Source organism: Bubalus bubalis, chromosome 4 (genome assembly GCF_019923935.1).
Source record: "Bubalus bubalis isolate 160015118507 breed Murrah chromosome 4, NDDB_SH_1, whole genome shotgun sequence".
NCBI lineage: Eukaryota > Metazoa > Chordata > Mammalia > Artiodactyla > Bovidae > Bubalus > Bubalus bubalis.
Window position 1 is genome coordinate 64,279,557 of NC_059160.1, and position 14,171 is coordinate 64,293,727.

Consider the following 14,171-nt stretch of genomic DNA (forward strand, 5'->3'; position numbering starts at 1 on the left):
AGTGCATAGAGCCTACCCTATTATGGATCAAGCCTGAAGCCGAGAGATGAAAAGTTCACAGTAGGGAGAGATTCCATCCCACCCCAATGTGCCTCTAGGCCTGAATAATTCCTGATCCACAGAAAAGGGGTTTTGGGAAAATGGAGAGAAGGGCATCAGGATGGAAAGGCTCTTTCTCGTTTTTTAAATTTTATTTGTCTTTTGTATGTTTCATTGTTTTCAATCAGACCCAGCATGTTTGTCCACAATAGATAATGGCACTTTTCTCAAAAGGACTCCCTCAAATACTCAAGTAGCAAGCAGGAAAAGTCCTGGTCTCAGGACCAGACAATATTGAGAGGAAACTAATTTTGACTCTAGAGGTAAGATATTATTAGAGTTATCATGAATTAGCAAGACTAATGTTATTGGCTTTACCCCACCATATTATTTAAACTGTAATCCTGGTTCTCTACCTAACCTCCTTTGGAGGCCAAGCAGAAGCAGGCTGGATCTTAACCCTGTATGAGGCTAGGAAACTAACTCCAAATAATCACTATCTGAAGGATGCGCTAGAAGTCAGGGCAAAAGCCAGGCCCATAAATGAAGGGATGGGGCAGACTTTTTACTTCTCATTCCCACAGGAGTGGATCAAAATGGGGATACTGCCTGAGGTTTCAAGCGTCAAAAGCCAAACTGACTCACTCACCTTGCTGGAAGGAGTTGGGAAAAGAATAATGGGTTTGCAGAAAGGGATCAGAAACACCTTTACAAGTGGGTAAATCAGATAACAATTTTCCCAGTTCAAGGCTAGCTCTGAGACAGGAAGAGTGCAAGTGGGATAAAAGTAGCTTTGGGTAGTTCCCAAAGAAATTCCTAACTATTAAAGAAAAAAAGAATGGAGCTATCAGTTGAATCAAGGTTGAAGCAGGGAGGGATCTTGCTTTGTCCCAAAATGAAGTGGAGTTAGAAGTCAGTGGCAGAACCAGGGAGTTCCAGGCCAAATGAGAAAACCCAGCAAACCTCAGCACCATGTCACTCTGGGGCTAAGAGGGTGGCATTTAGCTCAACAAGTGTACTTAATCCTCAACATTAAGCTAAAGCCAACTCAGTGTAGCTCAAGAGTTTCCTTCCATACTAAGATATTTTGAGTTTTCTCCATCCCACAAAAACTCTTCTCCCCTCCCAGTTTCTCTTACTGCAATCTCTCTGTATAGACCCAACCCTTTCCAGTCTTCACCTGGTTATCATCTCGGTCCATACTGGCATCATCTCTCTTAAGAATGAATCTCTGTTGAAATTCTGTATTCTTCTCATCCTTTATATGTTCTGAGAATCTCTGTTCAGGGCTGGGATTGGGAGAGAAATGTGGAAGGAAGGGAAGAAAGACTCTTCTGTTAGGAAGCAGACCTTCTATACAGTTCTCTTAAATTCCACAACTCCCACCCAGGAAATTTCTGGAGTCAGGCATTGTGAAAGTTTTAACGAAATCCTCAAGGACTGTTCTTTATACATCTATAACTTACCTTCTTCCACAGTTACTCCTATCCTATCACTAAAGGTGAAGAGAGCCAGGGGCCAGTCTTCACAAAATGCCAATGCCTCTAGAATACATCTCCAAGGCTTCAAAAAGAGTAGAACTTGATAATATAACCTACCCACTCCCTCCACTGCTCCCTCTCCAGAAAGAGAAATCCTGCATCTTCCTCTCCCACCCCAGAGCTATCCTAGGGAAGTCTTCCCAATCTGTGGTTTCCTCCCTTACATTCTTGTGTTACTGGTTTTGTTGATGATGACAGCTTTTCCAGTTTGATCTACATTGTGGTCCATCCCAAAATAGGCAGCTACCCGGTGTAATAGCATCCGGTGATATGAGGTCATCTGAGGGAACTTCTTGAACTGGTTGCTGCAGGGAAACCCAGGGGGGAAAAGTGAAATAAGAACAAATAATAGCCCATTGTAATTTTTCTTACAAGTGTTGAAAGTGGAGAAATTCCTACGAGACATTATCATAAGGAAGATAGATATTTACTCAATGGTAACCAAACAAGTTCTCTTAGCTTTATCTACAGTACTGTGTAGATCCCTTTGACCCACTATCTTCATTAAGACTGCTCCTTAGACAAAAAGCCCTAGGTCTCACCCACCTGGATGATATTCTACAAAGAAAAAGGGAGAAACTTAAGAATAGTGAAATATAGGACAAAGGGCTAGCTTTTGAAAAGATATAAATATTTTTCAACTCAAGTCTAAGTGATAATTTAAAAACTTGATTTAGTTTCCACACATATACATTTTGATTCATTGTGATTATGTCTTCCCAACTCCTCCTGGTTCCTAGTGAGTTATTACTTCAAAATTCAGACTTTAAGGGAACGATAAAAGAGGGATATCCTTAAATTTTACCTAAATTTCTTTCCAGTACCCCCTCCCACCTCTAAGGTGTATTTCATTCAAGTAACTTACTTGTTGTCATTAATAAAGTCCAGAATCTCCTGTTCTAATTTTAGCAGCATCATTCTGTCCCTGTTTAAAAAAGATTAAAACAAAACAAAACAAAAGGCAGCCCTCCCATAGACACCGACACAAGGATTGAAAACACAACCTGCTCACTATAGAAGCTTAAGGGAGGGACAAATCCAAACTCCAAGAGTGGATCAAAAATGCAAAGGCTACCAACCTCACTACCCTGTCTTATGTTACTTTAAAAAAACAATCAAGCCTCCTAATCATGTCCTCTGTTTCCCTTATCAGAAACCTAATTCTGTTGGCAGTCATAGTCATACAAACACATACTTTATACTTATACTAATCGTAATTCTACACTCCATCTGGTTATTTATAGAATTTGTAAACAAGTATGATTTAGCTTTGTTACAAATCAGTTCTTTTCTCTTCTGTACTTTTTAATTGTATTCTTAAGCCTTGATATTTCTTTGTCTCCATTCTTTCACAGAATTTTTCTCAACTCTTCTGAAAGCAGAAATCTCAATATAAGGGTATTCTGAATCCCTCCACAGAATATAAAACTACTTTGGAGAGAAATGGTGGTGTGTAGGGGAAATGGACATCCCAGATTCTAACAATAATAGAAAAATTCTGAGAAGCTACTTGGCTTCTTGGGTATTCTGCTGATCCAGGCCCCTTTCCCCCTTCCATCAAATCATGTTATTACCTTGGGTTCTTTTTCAGTGTATTTACAAGAAATTCATGTAGGTCTATTCCAGTGGAGTCCGTATATTCTTGGCTGGAGTCTAGAACACCACAATGAAATAAATTTGAAATAAATGAAACTGCTTTGTATGATATTTAACCCCAAGCAGAAGCCTACAATCTGATCAGGAGACATAAGAGGAAAAGTAGAATCAAACTTCAGGAGTTTTAGCTTAAAATGAGAGTAACCTTGATTTACCAGCCTCTCAAAATTTCCCATGATAATGACAGAAGGTGGAATCTGGGTCACAGTGTTATATTCATATTACACTGAATAGTCACCTTGCCATCAGTATTTAGCAAAAGACCAGACCAAAACAAAGGTTTTATTCTAGTTAAAGAAAATAAATTCTAGGTAAGGTCTGATGGGGCTGAATTTTCCAGAACCTCAGCAAATATATTCAAATGGTGATTATTTTTATATATTTATATTTGCTTATAAAATTTTAATACTACGATTGCCTTTTCCCTCTTAATTATCATTAAAAAAATTTGTTTTTGGCTATATCACATGGCTTGTGGGATCTTAGTTCCTTGACCAGGGATTGAACCTGGGCCCACGACAGTGAAAGAGTTGAGTCTTAATGACTGGACTGCCAGGGAATTCCCTCCATTTCTGTGGACCATGTCTTTTTGCTACCAGCCCAAGAGTTTAAAACCAAAGAGAGCTTAATAATTACATGCAAATTTAATTATTTAAAAAAAATCACTCTGAGCATCTCCAAACTAAACTATAAATGGTATTGAATCTGTTACCAGTGATAATCCATCACTATTTATTCCAAAAGCAAGAATAAAATCAGAATTGACTACAATATTCTCCTGCTATTGGCAGCCCAATGTTAACAGAGTAGCTCTCTGTCAGCCCTTACAGCAGAGCTGGATAAAGCAGCAAAGAAAGTAACCTAGTTAGGCACCTCCCCAAACAATGATGAAGTCAGCAGGACACTGTACACTGTCGGGCCAATAAGGCCAGTGGGAAGATGGAAGGAAAGGGCACTGCAGAGCCAGGCCCTAGGACAGATGAGCAAGGGGGAAAAGTCTTCACCTCTAGACAGCATCCTCCTTGGGACCTTTTCTTTGTTTTTGTCCTTGTCTTCCTTTTCAGAGACATCCTTTGTGGACTTTTCTTCCTCCTTGTCAGAGGGGCAGCTGATGTGCAATTGAATTATATCCTTGGACAAGGGGAAACAGAAATATAATCAAAAGGGAAAACAATTAACTCTCCTGCAGCTCCTTTAAAATCTAAAAGAAGGCAAATCTTAGGGTGACAGCACTGTATTACAAAAGAGAATATTTTAATTAAATTGTTTTAGTTTTTGTTCTACCAATAAGGTAGAGGCTAAGTCCTTTCTGCCAATAATCACAGCCTACTCTTTGGAGAGCTCAAGTTATGCTGGCTGTTTCTGGCATAAGAATTAGAATGGAAATGGTTCTAACCACCAGAGGGAAAGGTGTGGTTGGGAAAACATGATCCAGCCCTGGAATCTCCTTGTCTGCATCATCCTGGGTGGTCCAGGTGTGAAGACCTACACTTCATGCTCTCATTCATGCCACTTTACTGCAACAACTTGTTTTGAAGCTTTTTCTACCCCAATTTCCAAGTCTAATGTTGATGCCATGGTTGTGACACCACTGCTCAGCAAACAACTGCCAAACTCAAAAGCTATACTTACTCATAAAGGACCTACCTGGGTTTCTAGTGGCCCGTCAACAAATGGAGCAGAGGATTCCTCACACACTGCAAGGCTGCGCACCAATTTCAGCTTGGAATTAGACTGGGGGGGGGAAAAAAAAAATATATATATATATATACACACACACACATACACACACACACACACACATACTCCCTTGGGGAACATTTGGAAATCTTTCCGCTGAATAAAGGGCATCCTCTTTGGTTCTGTTAGTTGCTGCTTCCATTAAAGAGGGTTTTTTTTTTCCCTTCTTCAAACAGGTCCTTCTCATCCATTCCTGATCCACTTGAAAGATAATTCTCTTGCTTACAGCAGTAGATATATAACAACAAAACAACTACTTTTGGCTAGATGATAGGCAAGTCACTTTGTTTAGCTCTCCTCTCTCTCTAGCTCAGTGCTCCAATATTAGACTTGGAAGTTAACTGAGAATACACAGCAGCAAAGCTTAGTAGAAAGACTAGATTTAAGAGCCAGAAGTCCTAGCTTCAACTTCTGTTTCAAACGATGAGATATGAGACCCTCAGCAAACTACTTGACCTTTCTGGGTCCTCTTTTTTTCTCACAATGAAAATGGGATAGAAATGCCTAAATTCTTGTGAGAATTATATAAAATATGTAAACATAAATAGTGTTTAGCATACAGTAGACAACAAATGCTAAATGACTCTAAACCTGAGGTGGCAATGTAATGGGGAAAAGTGTCTAAGGAAAATGTAAAGAGAAAGAAAACTTTCTAACACTTGGGGTTCAGTGTAATAAAGAACTAATCCACTTGGTTTATTTATGCTACCTGGAGAATCTCCCCAAAATCTGAAATTCACTTTATAATTATAATCACTGCTCTTCCAGGGATCTCCAAAGTCAAAAAGTATAGTGACTCATTAAAAATCTACCTATAAACATTTATTGAGAGTTCTTATAATAAAATTAAAGTTTACAGTAAACACAAAAGCACAAAACACAGTATGTGTGTTTCAGGTTGTATAGTACAGTGAAAAAATTTCCAATCCTGAAGAACTGACTTTAAGCCTAGTTTTGCCACTTACTAATAAATGTCCTTTGTCAATCTCACTCAAACTCTATTAAGCCCAAGTTTTCTCCTCTGTAAAATGGAGACAATAACAATAGAAACTTTTTAAACTTTTCTGTCTTATTTCAAAAAGTTTGGAGGAAGTGAAATGGCAGATAATACCCTCTGGTTTGCTTTTCCCCCCCTTTATGAGGTGCCATGCGGCATACAGGATCCTAGTTCCCTGACCAGGTATCGAAGCTTTACCTCCTGCATTGGAAGTGTAGAGAATTAGCCACTGGATGCCAGGAAATCGTGAACACCCTTTTTACTGTCAAGTCCATTACTTGTGGATTAGGCCATGGAAGGCAGTCCACAGAACCAATTTATCATACATCATAGTCTTCTTCAAACCCAAGCTACACACTGGCTGGGACACTCCCAAATTCTACCATTATTTTTCTAGGGGAAAAGGGTGGATACCCTTAATTACTAGTTCTGTTGACAATTCTTCCAAATGCAGGACAAGTTTAATATTTTACTGTTCCCTAATTAAAATTAAAAAGCTATCATACCATTAACACCTATAGTCTTCCCTGATAATACTGCTTAAAATAATCTGTGATGTGCTAATTTTATCATACAATGATTAAAAACAAAATCCTCCTCCCTGAACCAACCTAAAAGGTGAACCAAAACAAACCAAAACAAAGCCTCTATTTTTAGGATGTCCAAAAATGTTCAACCATTTTACTAAGGAGGGAGGATTTATCTTACAGAAAATTCTCATGGCAAAAATCCCCAAAACTGTTGGGGGAAAAATAAGAGCCAGAGATGAGCAGAGAAACTAGCACTACAACAGAACCAGTATCAATCTGCTCAGGCTTTGTTTGTGGGAGGCTTGGGCTGGGTATCCTTTCAGGTAACTGAAATAGACTAAAGATAACAGAAAAATAAAGCCAGACATTCCAACAGGACATATGTATATGTGCAATGCATGTTTGTGATTGTGTGTGTGTGTATGCATGTTCACAATTAGGGTACAAAGTATAGGCAAAAAACTTTACATATATATAACCTAAATACACTAGATATTAGTGTTAAGTCCATTTGTACAATGCACTACTAATAACACTAGAAGTTATAGAGGAAGGGCTCTCACCTTGGCTCTTTTCCTGGCATGACCATGGTTGGATGTCCGCCTCTGTTAGAAGTGGATTAGAAAATATTAAAGGTAGAGGAAATAAACACTTAAAAGCAATACAAATTTACAGAGAAAAAGCACTAACTTTAAAACCACTGTAACAGCCAAACTATGATGAGACCCTGTTGTCGTGGTTGTCCCCCAAGCTACAACTCTAGCAACTGTGACATGGAGGGGACCACAGGCCACCTGCAGACAAATCACTCACCATGAAGATAAAAAACGGAAAGACTGACTGGTTGGCCTAGTTCATAGATTGATAAAAATTGCTTTTGAATAAACCAGGGAATCCTCTCCTGATTAGGATGGTTCCAGAAATATTACTACCATAGCATGACAAGTGTTTCTTCCCCAAACTTTGCTAACAGAAGCCTATTTAGCCTATAATGGATGTGAAATATGGCCCCTAAGCATCACTTAAAATACTGTCTTTGGAGGACAACACACTGAGAGTTCTAACTTCAGATACTCGAAAGACCTGTTCCTATGGCTGCAGAAATGGAATGAAGGCTCTTCTTGGCAAATGCCTACTTCCTGGAATATGAGAATTCTCCCAGTGCTAAGCTCCTGGTTGTTGGCTCTTATAGCCTGTTTGGGTCAGGGATATAAGATGGGGACAGGATAAAAAGAAAGGAGCATGGAAGATGTGGACAAGACCTCCAGAGCAAAGGGAGGTAAGAAGAGTGAGTAAGGAGCAGGATAGAAGCTGAGGAAGATGAATGAGGGCCTGAGGTGGGATGAAGGGAAAAATGACTAATTAATTTATGAGGTTTCTGAATAGCTGAGAAGTCAAAATGGGGACTCTGGAGAAGAGGTTGGGTAGGGTTATGCATGGAGAAGGCAACGGCAACCCATTCCAGTACTCTCGCCTGGAAAATCCCATGGACGGAGGAGCCTTGCAGTCCATGGGGTTGTAAGAGTCGGACACTACTGAAGCAACTTAGCAGCAGCAGCAGTAGCAGGGTTATGCATGATACTTAGGGCTTCTAAGATGTTTGGAATGGAACTGTCACTGGGGTGTGGAGAAAACTGAGGCTGGTGGGTAGAGGAGGGGAAACAAGACAGAGGTAGAGTACCAGCATGGTTCTGGGTAGGTGAGGATTTCTCTTTGCTTTGTCCTCTTCACTAGTTATCAAATAACACTGCTACAATGCAAAATGGAGAACTGGAAAGGTGGGTGGAAAGAGTAAGAAATGACGGAGAATCTGGTCAGTGGCAAGATGTGTTACAGTAAGAGAATAGTCCAGGGATATGAAGCAGGATTTGTCACTATTTTTTCAAATAAGTAAGAACATACACATGGCACAAAACAGAACAGTAAGTCTCCTTTTACATGTGTTCCTCAGCTACCTGGATCCCTCCTAAAGGATCAACTAGTATTGAATTTCTTGTAATCTTTCCAGAGATCTTTTATGCATCTATAAGTTTATTGTACTTGTGTACACACACTTAAAAAAAAAAAAAGGATATTGTACACACTGTCCTAAACCTTACTTTTAAATTTTTCTTCAAGGATATACCTCCACAGAAGAGATACTGTTTTTCTTAGTGGCTACATGGTATTCCTTTGTGTGGCCATACACAAACTGTACCATTTTGGATGTTTCTCATGTTTGTTAGTATAAACAATGCTTCAATGACTATATCATTGAGTATACCTGCAAATACTGTACAGTCCATTTAAAATTTTTATAAAGTATTGCTAAACTGTCCTTCAGAGAACTTATACCAATTTCAGTCAGTTCAGTTGCTCAGTCGTATTCAAGTCTTTGCAATACCATCAACTGCAGCATGCCAGGCTTCCCTGTCCATCACCAACTCCTGGAGCTTGCTCAAACTCATGTCTATAACGTTGGTGATGCCGTACAACCATCTCATCCCCTGTTGTCCCCTTCTCTTTCTGCCTTCAATCTTTCCCAGCACCAAGGTCTTTTCAAATGAGTCAGTTCTTTGCACCAGGTGGCCAAAGTATTGGAGTTTCAGCTTCAGCATCAGTCCTTCCAATGAATATTCAGGACTGATTTCCTTTAGGATGGACTGGTTGGATCTCCTTGCAGTCCAAGGGACTCTCAACAGTCTTCTCCAACACCACAGTTCAAAAGCATCAATTCTTCAGCTCAGTTTTCTTTATAGCCCAACTCTCACATCCATATATGACTACTGGAAAAACCATAGCTTTGACTAGACAGACCTTTGTTGGCAAAATAATGTCTCTGCTTTGTAATATGCTATCTAGGTTGGTCATAGCTTTTCTTCCAAGGAGCAAGTGTCTTTTAACTTCATGGCTGTAGTCACCATCTGCAGTGATTTTGGAGCTTAAGAAGATAAAGTCTGTCACTGTTTCCATTGTTTCTCCATCTATATGCCATGAAGTGATGGGACCGGATGCCACGATCTTAGTTTTCTGAATGCTGAGTTTTAAGCCAGCTTTTTCACTCTCCTCTTTCACCTTCATCAAGAGGCTTTTTAGTTCCTCTTTACTTTCTGCCATAAGGGTGGTATCATCTGCATATCTAAGGTTATTGATATTTATCCTAGTAATCTTGATTCCAGCTTGTGCTTCATCCAGCCTGTCATTTCTCATGATGTACTCTGCATATAAGTTAAATAAGCAGGGTGACAATATACAGCCTTGACATACTCCTTTCCCAATTTGGAACCAGTCTGTTCCATGTCTGGTTCTAACTGTTGCTTCTTGACTGTATACAGATTTCTCAGGAGGCACGTCAGGTGGTCTGGTATTCCCATCTCTTCAAGAATTTTCCAGTTTATTGTGATCCACACAGTCAAAGACTTTAGCATAATCAATAAAGCAGAAGTAGATGTTTTTCTGGAACTCTCTTGCTTTTTCGATGATCCAGAGGATGTTGGCAATTTATCTCTGGTTCCTCTGCCTTTTCTAAATCCAGCTTGAACATCTGGAAGTTCATGGTTCACGTACTGTTGAAACCTGGCTTGGAGGATTTTGAGCATTACTTTGCTGGCTTGTGAGATGAGTGTAACCATGTGGTAGTTTGAACATTCTTTGACATTGCCTTTCTTTGTGACTGGAATGAAAACTGACCTTTTCCAGTCCTGTGGCCACTGCTGAGTTTTCCAGATTTGCTGGCATACTGAGTGCAGCACTTTAACAACCTCATCTTTTAGGATTTGAAATAGTTCAACTGGAATTCCATCACCTTCACTAGCTTTGTTTGTAGTGATGCTTCCTAAAGCCCACTTGACTTCATATTCCAGGATGTCTGGGTCTAGGTGAGTGATCACACCATTGTGGTTATTTGGGTCATGAAGATCTTTTCTGTATAGTTCTGTGTATTCTTGCCACCTCTTCTTAATATCTTCTGTTTCTGTAAGATCCATACCATTTCTGTCCTTTATTGTGCCCATTTTTGCATGAAATGTTCCCTTGGTATCTCTAACTTTATAAATACCAATTTGTATCTCTACAAAAATGTATAAATCTGTGAATTTCTCAGAATGCATAATTTTCATTTAATAGTCAAACACATACTGAAGGCCTAGTATGTATCAGACCCCATGCTAACTACTGGAGGATACAGAGATAAAAGACAGAGGCCTTGTCAAAAAGGAACTCATAATTCTGCTGAAGAAGACAGACAAATGGACAATTACAATATAGGATATTAAGTGCATTACAGAGGTACTTATGAAGTGCTATAGGAGTGCAAGTATCTAACTAAGACCTAGGAATTCATAAATTCATATGTTCATAAATAATGAGTGCCTGCAAGGAACTGTGTTGGGCCTTAGAGATACAATGATGAGACTAAACTGACCTGGCAAAGGCCAGGGAAAGAACACCAAGGAAGGCGTTCTAGTTAGAGAAAGCATGTATAAAAGCATGCTTTCTCCAAACTTTCCAGCTCCAATTTATAACAGGGACCAGGGAATCCGTTAGGCTGAAGCATAGAATGCCAGAGGTGGATGGATAGCAGGCAAGGGGCTAGGTCACAATATGCCATGCTGACAAATTTGGGACTTAGCCTAGGGCATGAAAAGACACAGAAAGGTTGAAGAGAATTAACACAATCAGATCGTTATTTCATAGCCATCTTTCTAAAGCAGTATGGTAGATGAATCAGAGGGGATTACAAGTATAAAGGCAGAAAGCCTAGCTCAGTTCTTTAAAGGACCCACCTAAGAGTTCAGTATTTGTTATGTCAGGGCTTGCCCATTCTAGACTGAATCTCAGAACCTGTCTTACATAGCACTGTTTTCGTGCCAAAGATGTTCTGAATTCCAATTGCTGATTCCAAGAATATGTCTCACAGCACAAGTAATGAAAGTACCCTTTCCTCAAACTTTCCAGCTCCAATTCATAATATTCCAGAACAATATTTGGAACTATCCAGTTCTAATTCATAACAGGTACTCTCAGCATCAGTAAGATTCTTGGGGAGACTTAAGACTTGAGGGGAAGGTAAGAGAAAGAGCAAAATTTTTTGTGTTACTGAAGAGGAATACTGGTAGAGGGGAGAAGGCTTCTGAAGGGTGGCCAAGGGTGGCCAAGAATGAAGACTTTGTAGAAGGAGCAGGAGCTCCAGGAAATGGCAGCAGCAACTCAACCTGTACTAGCAGCCACGAAAGGAGTCTGAGGGGAGGCAGGTTCCCTTCCCAGCCTCCCACACAACCTATCCAGACATATAGGTGAAGACATTCTTAAACCAAGTAAGTATCCATAAGGCATATAAAACCTATAGTCATCCTTTCTTTTCTGCCTATCTTCAAGAAGAACACACAACAGGAGTTCAGAACACCACTTAAAATAGTCTCCTGAGAACAGAGTAACTTGAACTCAAAAGTTCATTTAATTATTATCGTCCATGTAACATGACAGCACATAATTAAATATTCAGCACTTATCTGTCCTGAGGATTTAAAATTCATTATTGGTATCAGTGGAAGCTAAAAGTAGAGCTGCAACAGCGGCAGACTGTCTCCCCAAACTCTGGAAGGATGGGTGGGGAATGACAACTCACATGCAAAAGATAATGGAAAGAAAAACAGCCATGACAGAGATCTGGCAAACTGTAAGAGGAAAAACAGTAGAAAAAGCAGGCAGCTAGAGAACAAAATATTTCAGAGTTGTCTGATTTTAATTTAATTTATCCCTTCGTGTTGTTGCTGTCTTAAAGACAAGGCCTAGGTGAACTGGTTGTCCAGAAAAATCATGCTTCAAGTTTCCAGACCCTCAAAAATGTTATTGCTACTGTTGTTTAAACTAACTGCAGTTAACAGTCTACCTCCTAGGCATATAATAAAGACCAGTCTCACCCCTGGGCAAGAAGGAAAGGATTTATGCTATTTCAGCTTGGGTAACAGAGGAAACTAGTTGTAACCACAAGGAAGAGAACTGAAACAGGTAAGCTAGAGAAGGCTCAGAGGCCGGGCTGGCTGGGTACCAAAAAGGAGCCCTGGAAGAAGCTTGGCTGGCAATCTACTGCCATCATATCTGCACTGCAGTATGAATTTGGATGGAAAACAACATGGCAACCAAAGAATAAAATTCTTCTCACACACATTTACCAAGTGGCAAGTTCAGAGACTATTTCTGATCCAGAAAATACTGACTGCTTTAACACAACCAGAATATGAATTTAACATTGTATAAAGTCAGGCAGTTCTCATTTTAAGAGTTTATTATAAGCCATATTATGACATCAAATATCACTATATAGTTTATTTTTTGATCATTAAAAAAATATCAAAATGTAGCAAGAACTGGTGTTACTCAGGTCCTAACAGATTAGGGATTTCATTCTGTTTTCTTTGAACTTCATTGTGGACTCTGACAAAAAGTGGAAGAGATATTTCTTGAGAGCTGAAGCTCGGCTTTTAGGGAGATTCCAATGTCTGTATAAGTGACTGGCTTCCTATAGGTCCCCAATACCACCCATAAGGACACTTCTGTTTTGCTGAGAAGAATGCACACAGGATGCGCTTCTAATCCTTACCTGTGTCTCCTGACGCAAACTGGTATCCTCACTCTCTTTCTCAATTTCTTCTTTGCTTGGAGTCTTAGATATAAACTTGTTTTTGTTTACAGATTCTTCCACCAGCTTTTTTTCCGATTCTTTCATTATTTCCAGGGTCTCTTGAGTAGTGTTGCTGTTAGACATCTTCTTCAATAGAATACAGTAGCCTCTATGGACTCCTAAAAAAACATGAAATGCATTAAACAGGAGTTGTGCATCTATAGTTAATACACTTACAAGATTAGTATTTCACACGAAGCCTACAATAGCCTTCCTATAACCCAGTATAGGGTTCTTTGATAAATGTTGCCCCTAGAAAAAAAATTTCATTTTTTTTTTAACTTTAGGGTGTGGTGTGTTTTTTTTTTTAACTTTAGGGTGTAGCTCAGTTGTATCCAACTCTTTGTGACCCCGTGGACTGACTATAGCACCTGCCAGGCTCCTCTGTCCATGGGATTCTTCAGGCAAGAATAATGGAGTGGGTAGCCATTCCCTTCTCCAGGGGATCTTCCCAACCCAGGGATCAAATGCAGGTCTCCTGAGGTAAAACTGACATAAATTTCATATATTTAAAATGTACTAGGAGAAGGAAATGGCAACCCACTCCAGCATTCTTGCCTGGAGAATCCCATGGACAGAGGAGCCTGGCAGGCTACAGCCCATGGGCTCATAAGAGTCAGATTTAGCGACTAAACCATCACCACAGGAATTCTCTGGCAGTCCAGTGATTAGGACTCCACATTTTCACTGCTGAGGGCCCAGGTCCAATCCCTGGTGGGGAATTAAGATCCTGCAAGCCACGTGGTACAGCCAAAAGAAAAGTACAGTTTGATGAATTATGAAACATGCATACATTTGTGAAACATCATCACAATCAAAACAGTGGGCATATTATAAAAGCTTCCTCCTGCTCCTTTATAAGCCCATCCTCCCCTCTCCATATTCCCAGCCAACCACTGTCACTACAGTTCTGTCTCCATTTTCTAGAATTTTACATCATACACTACATGGATTCTTTTACTCAGCATAATTATTTTGAGATTCACCAGGATTCAGTTCTAAAGCAA

The 14,171-nt window shown here is 39.7% G+C and overlaps 1 protein-coding gene across 23 annotated transcripts in view; it reads right to left on the reverse strand.

Annotated features, from left to right (window-relative positions):
- R3HDM2 (R3H domain containing 2) overlaps nt 1–14,171 on the reverse strand; it is a 162,947-nt gene that overhangs the window by 32,162 nt on the left and 116,614 nt on the right. For all 23 annotated transcript variants that reach the window (XM_044941526.2, XM_044941524.2, XM_044941525.2 and 20 more), the window contains 8 exons: nt 13,084–13,283; nt 7,067–7,108; nt 4,884–4,970; nt 4,241–4,367; nt 3,155–3,233; nt 2,446–2,505; nt 1,745–1,885; nt 1,220–1,328 (listed from right to left, as the gene is read on the reverse strand). In XM_044941526.2, coding sequence (XP_044797461.1) covers nt 1,220–1,328; nt 1,745–1,885; nt 2,446–2,505; nt 3,155–3,233; nt 4,241–4,367; nt 4,884–4,970; nt 7,067–7,108; nt 13,084–13,248 — 810 coding nt within the window. In that variant the 5' untranslated portion in view covers nt 13,249–13,283. The remainder of the gene's footprint in view (nt 1–1,219; nt 1,329–1,744; nt 1,886–2,445; nt 2,506–3,154; nt 3,234–4,240; nt 4,368–4,883; nt 4,971–7,066; nt 7,109–13,083; nt 13,284–14,171) is intronic.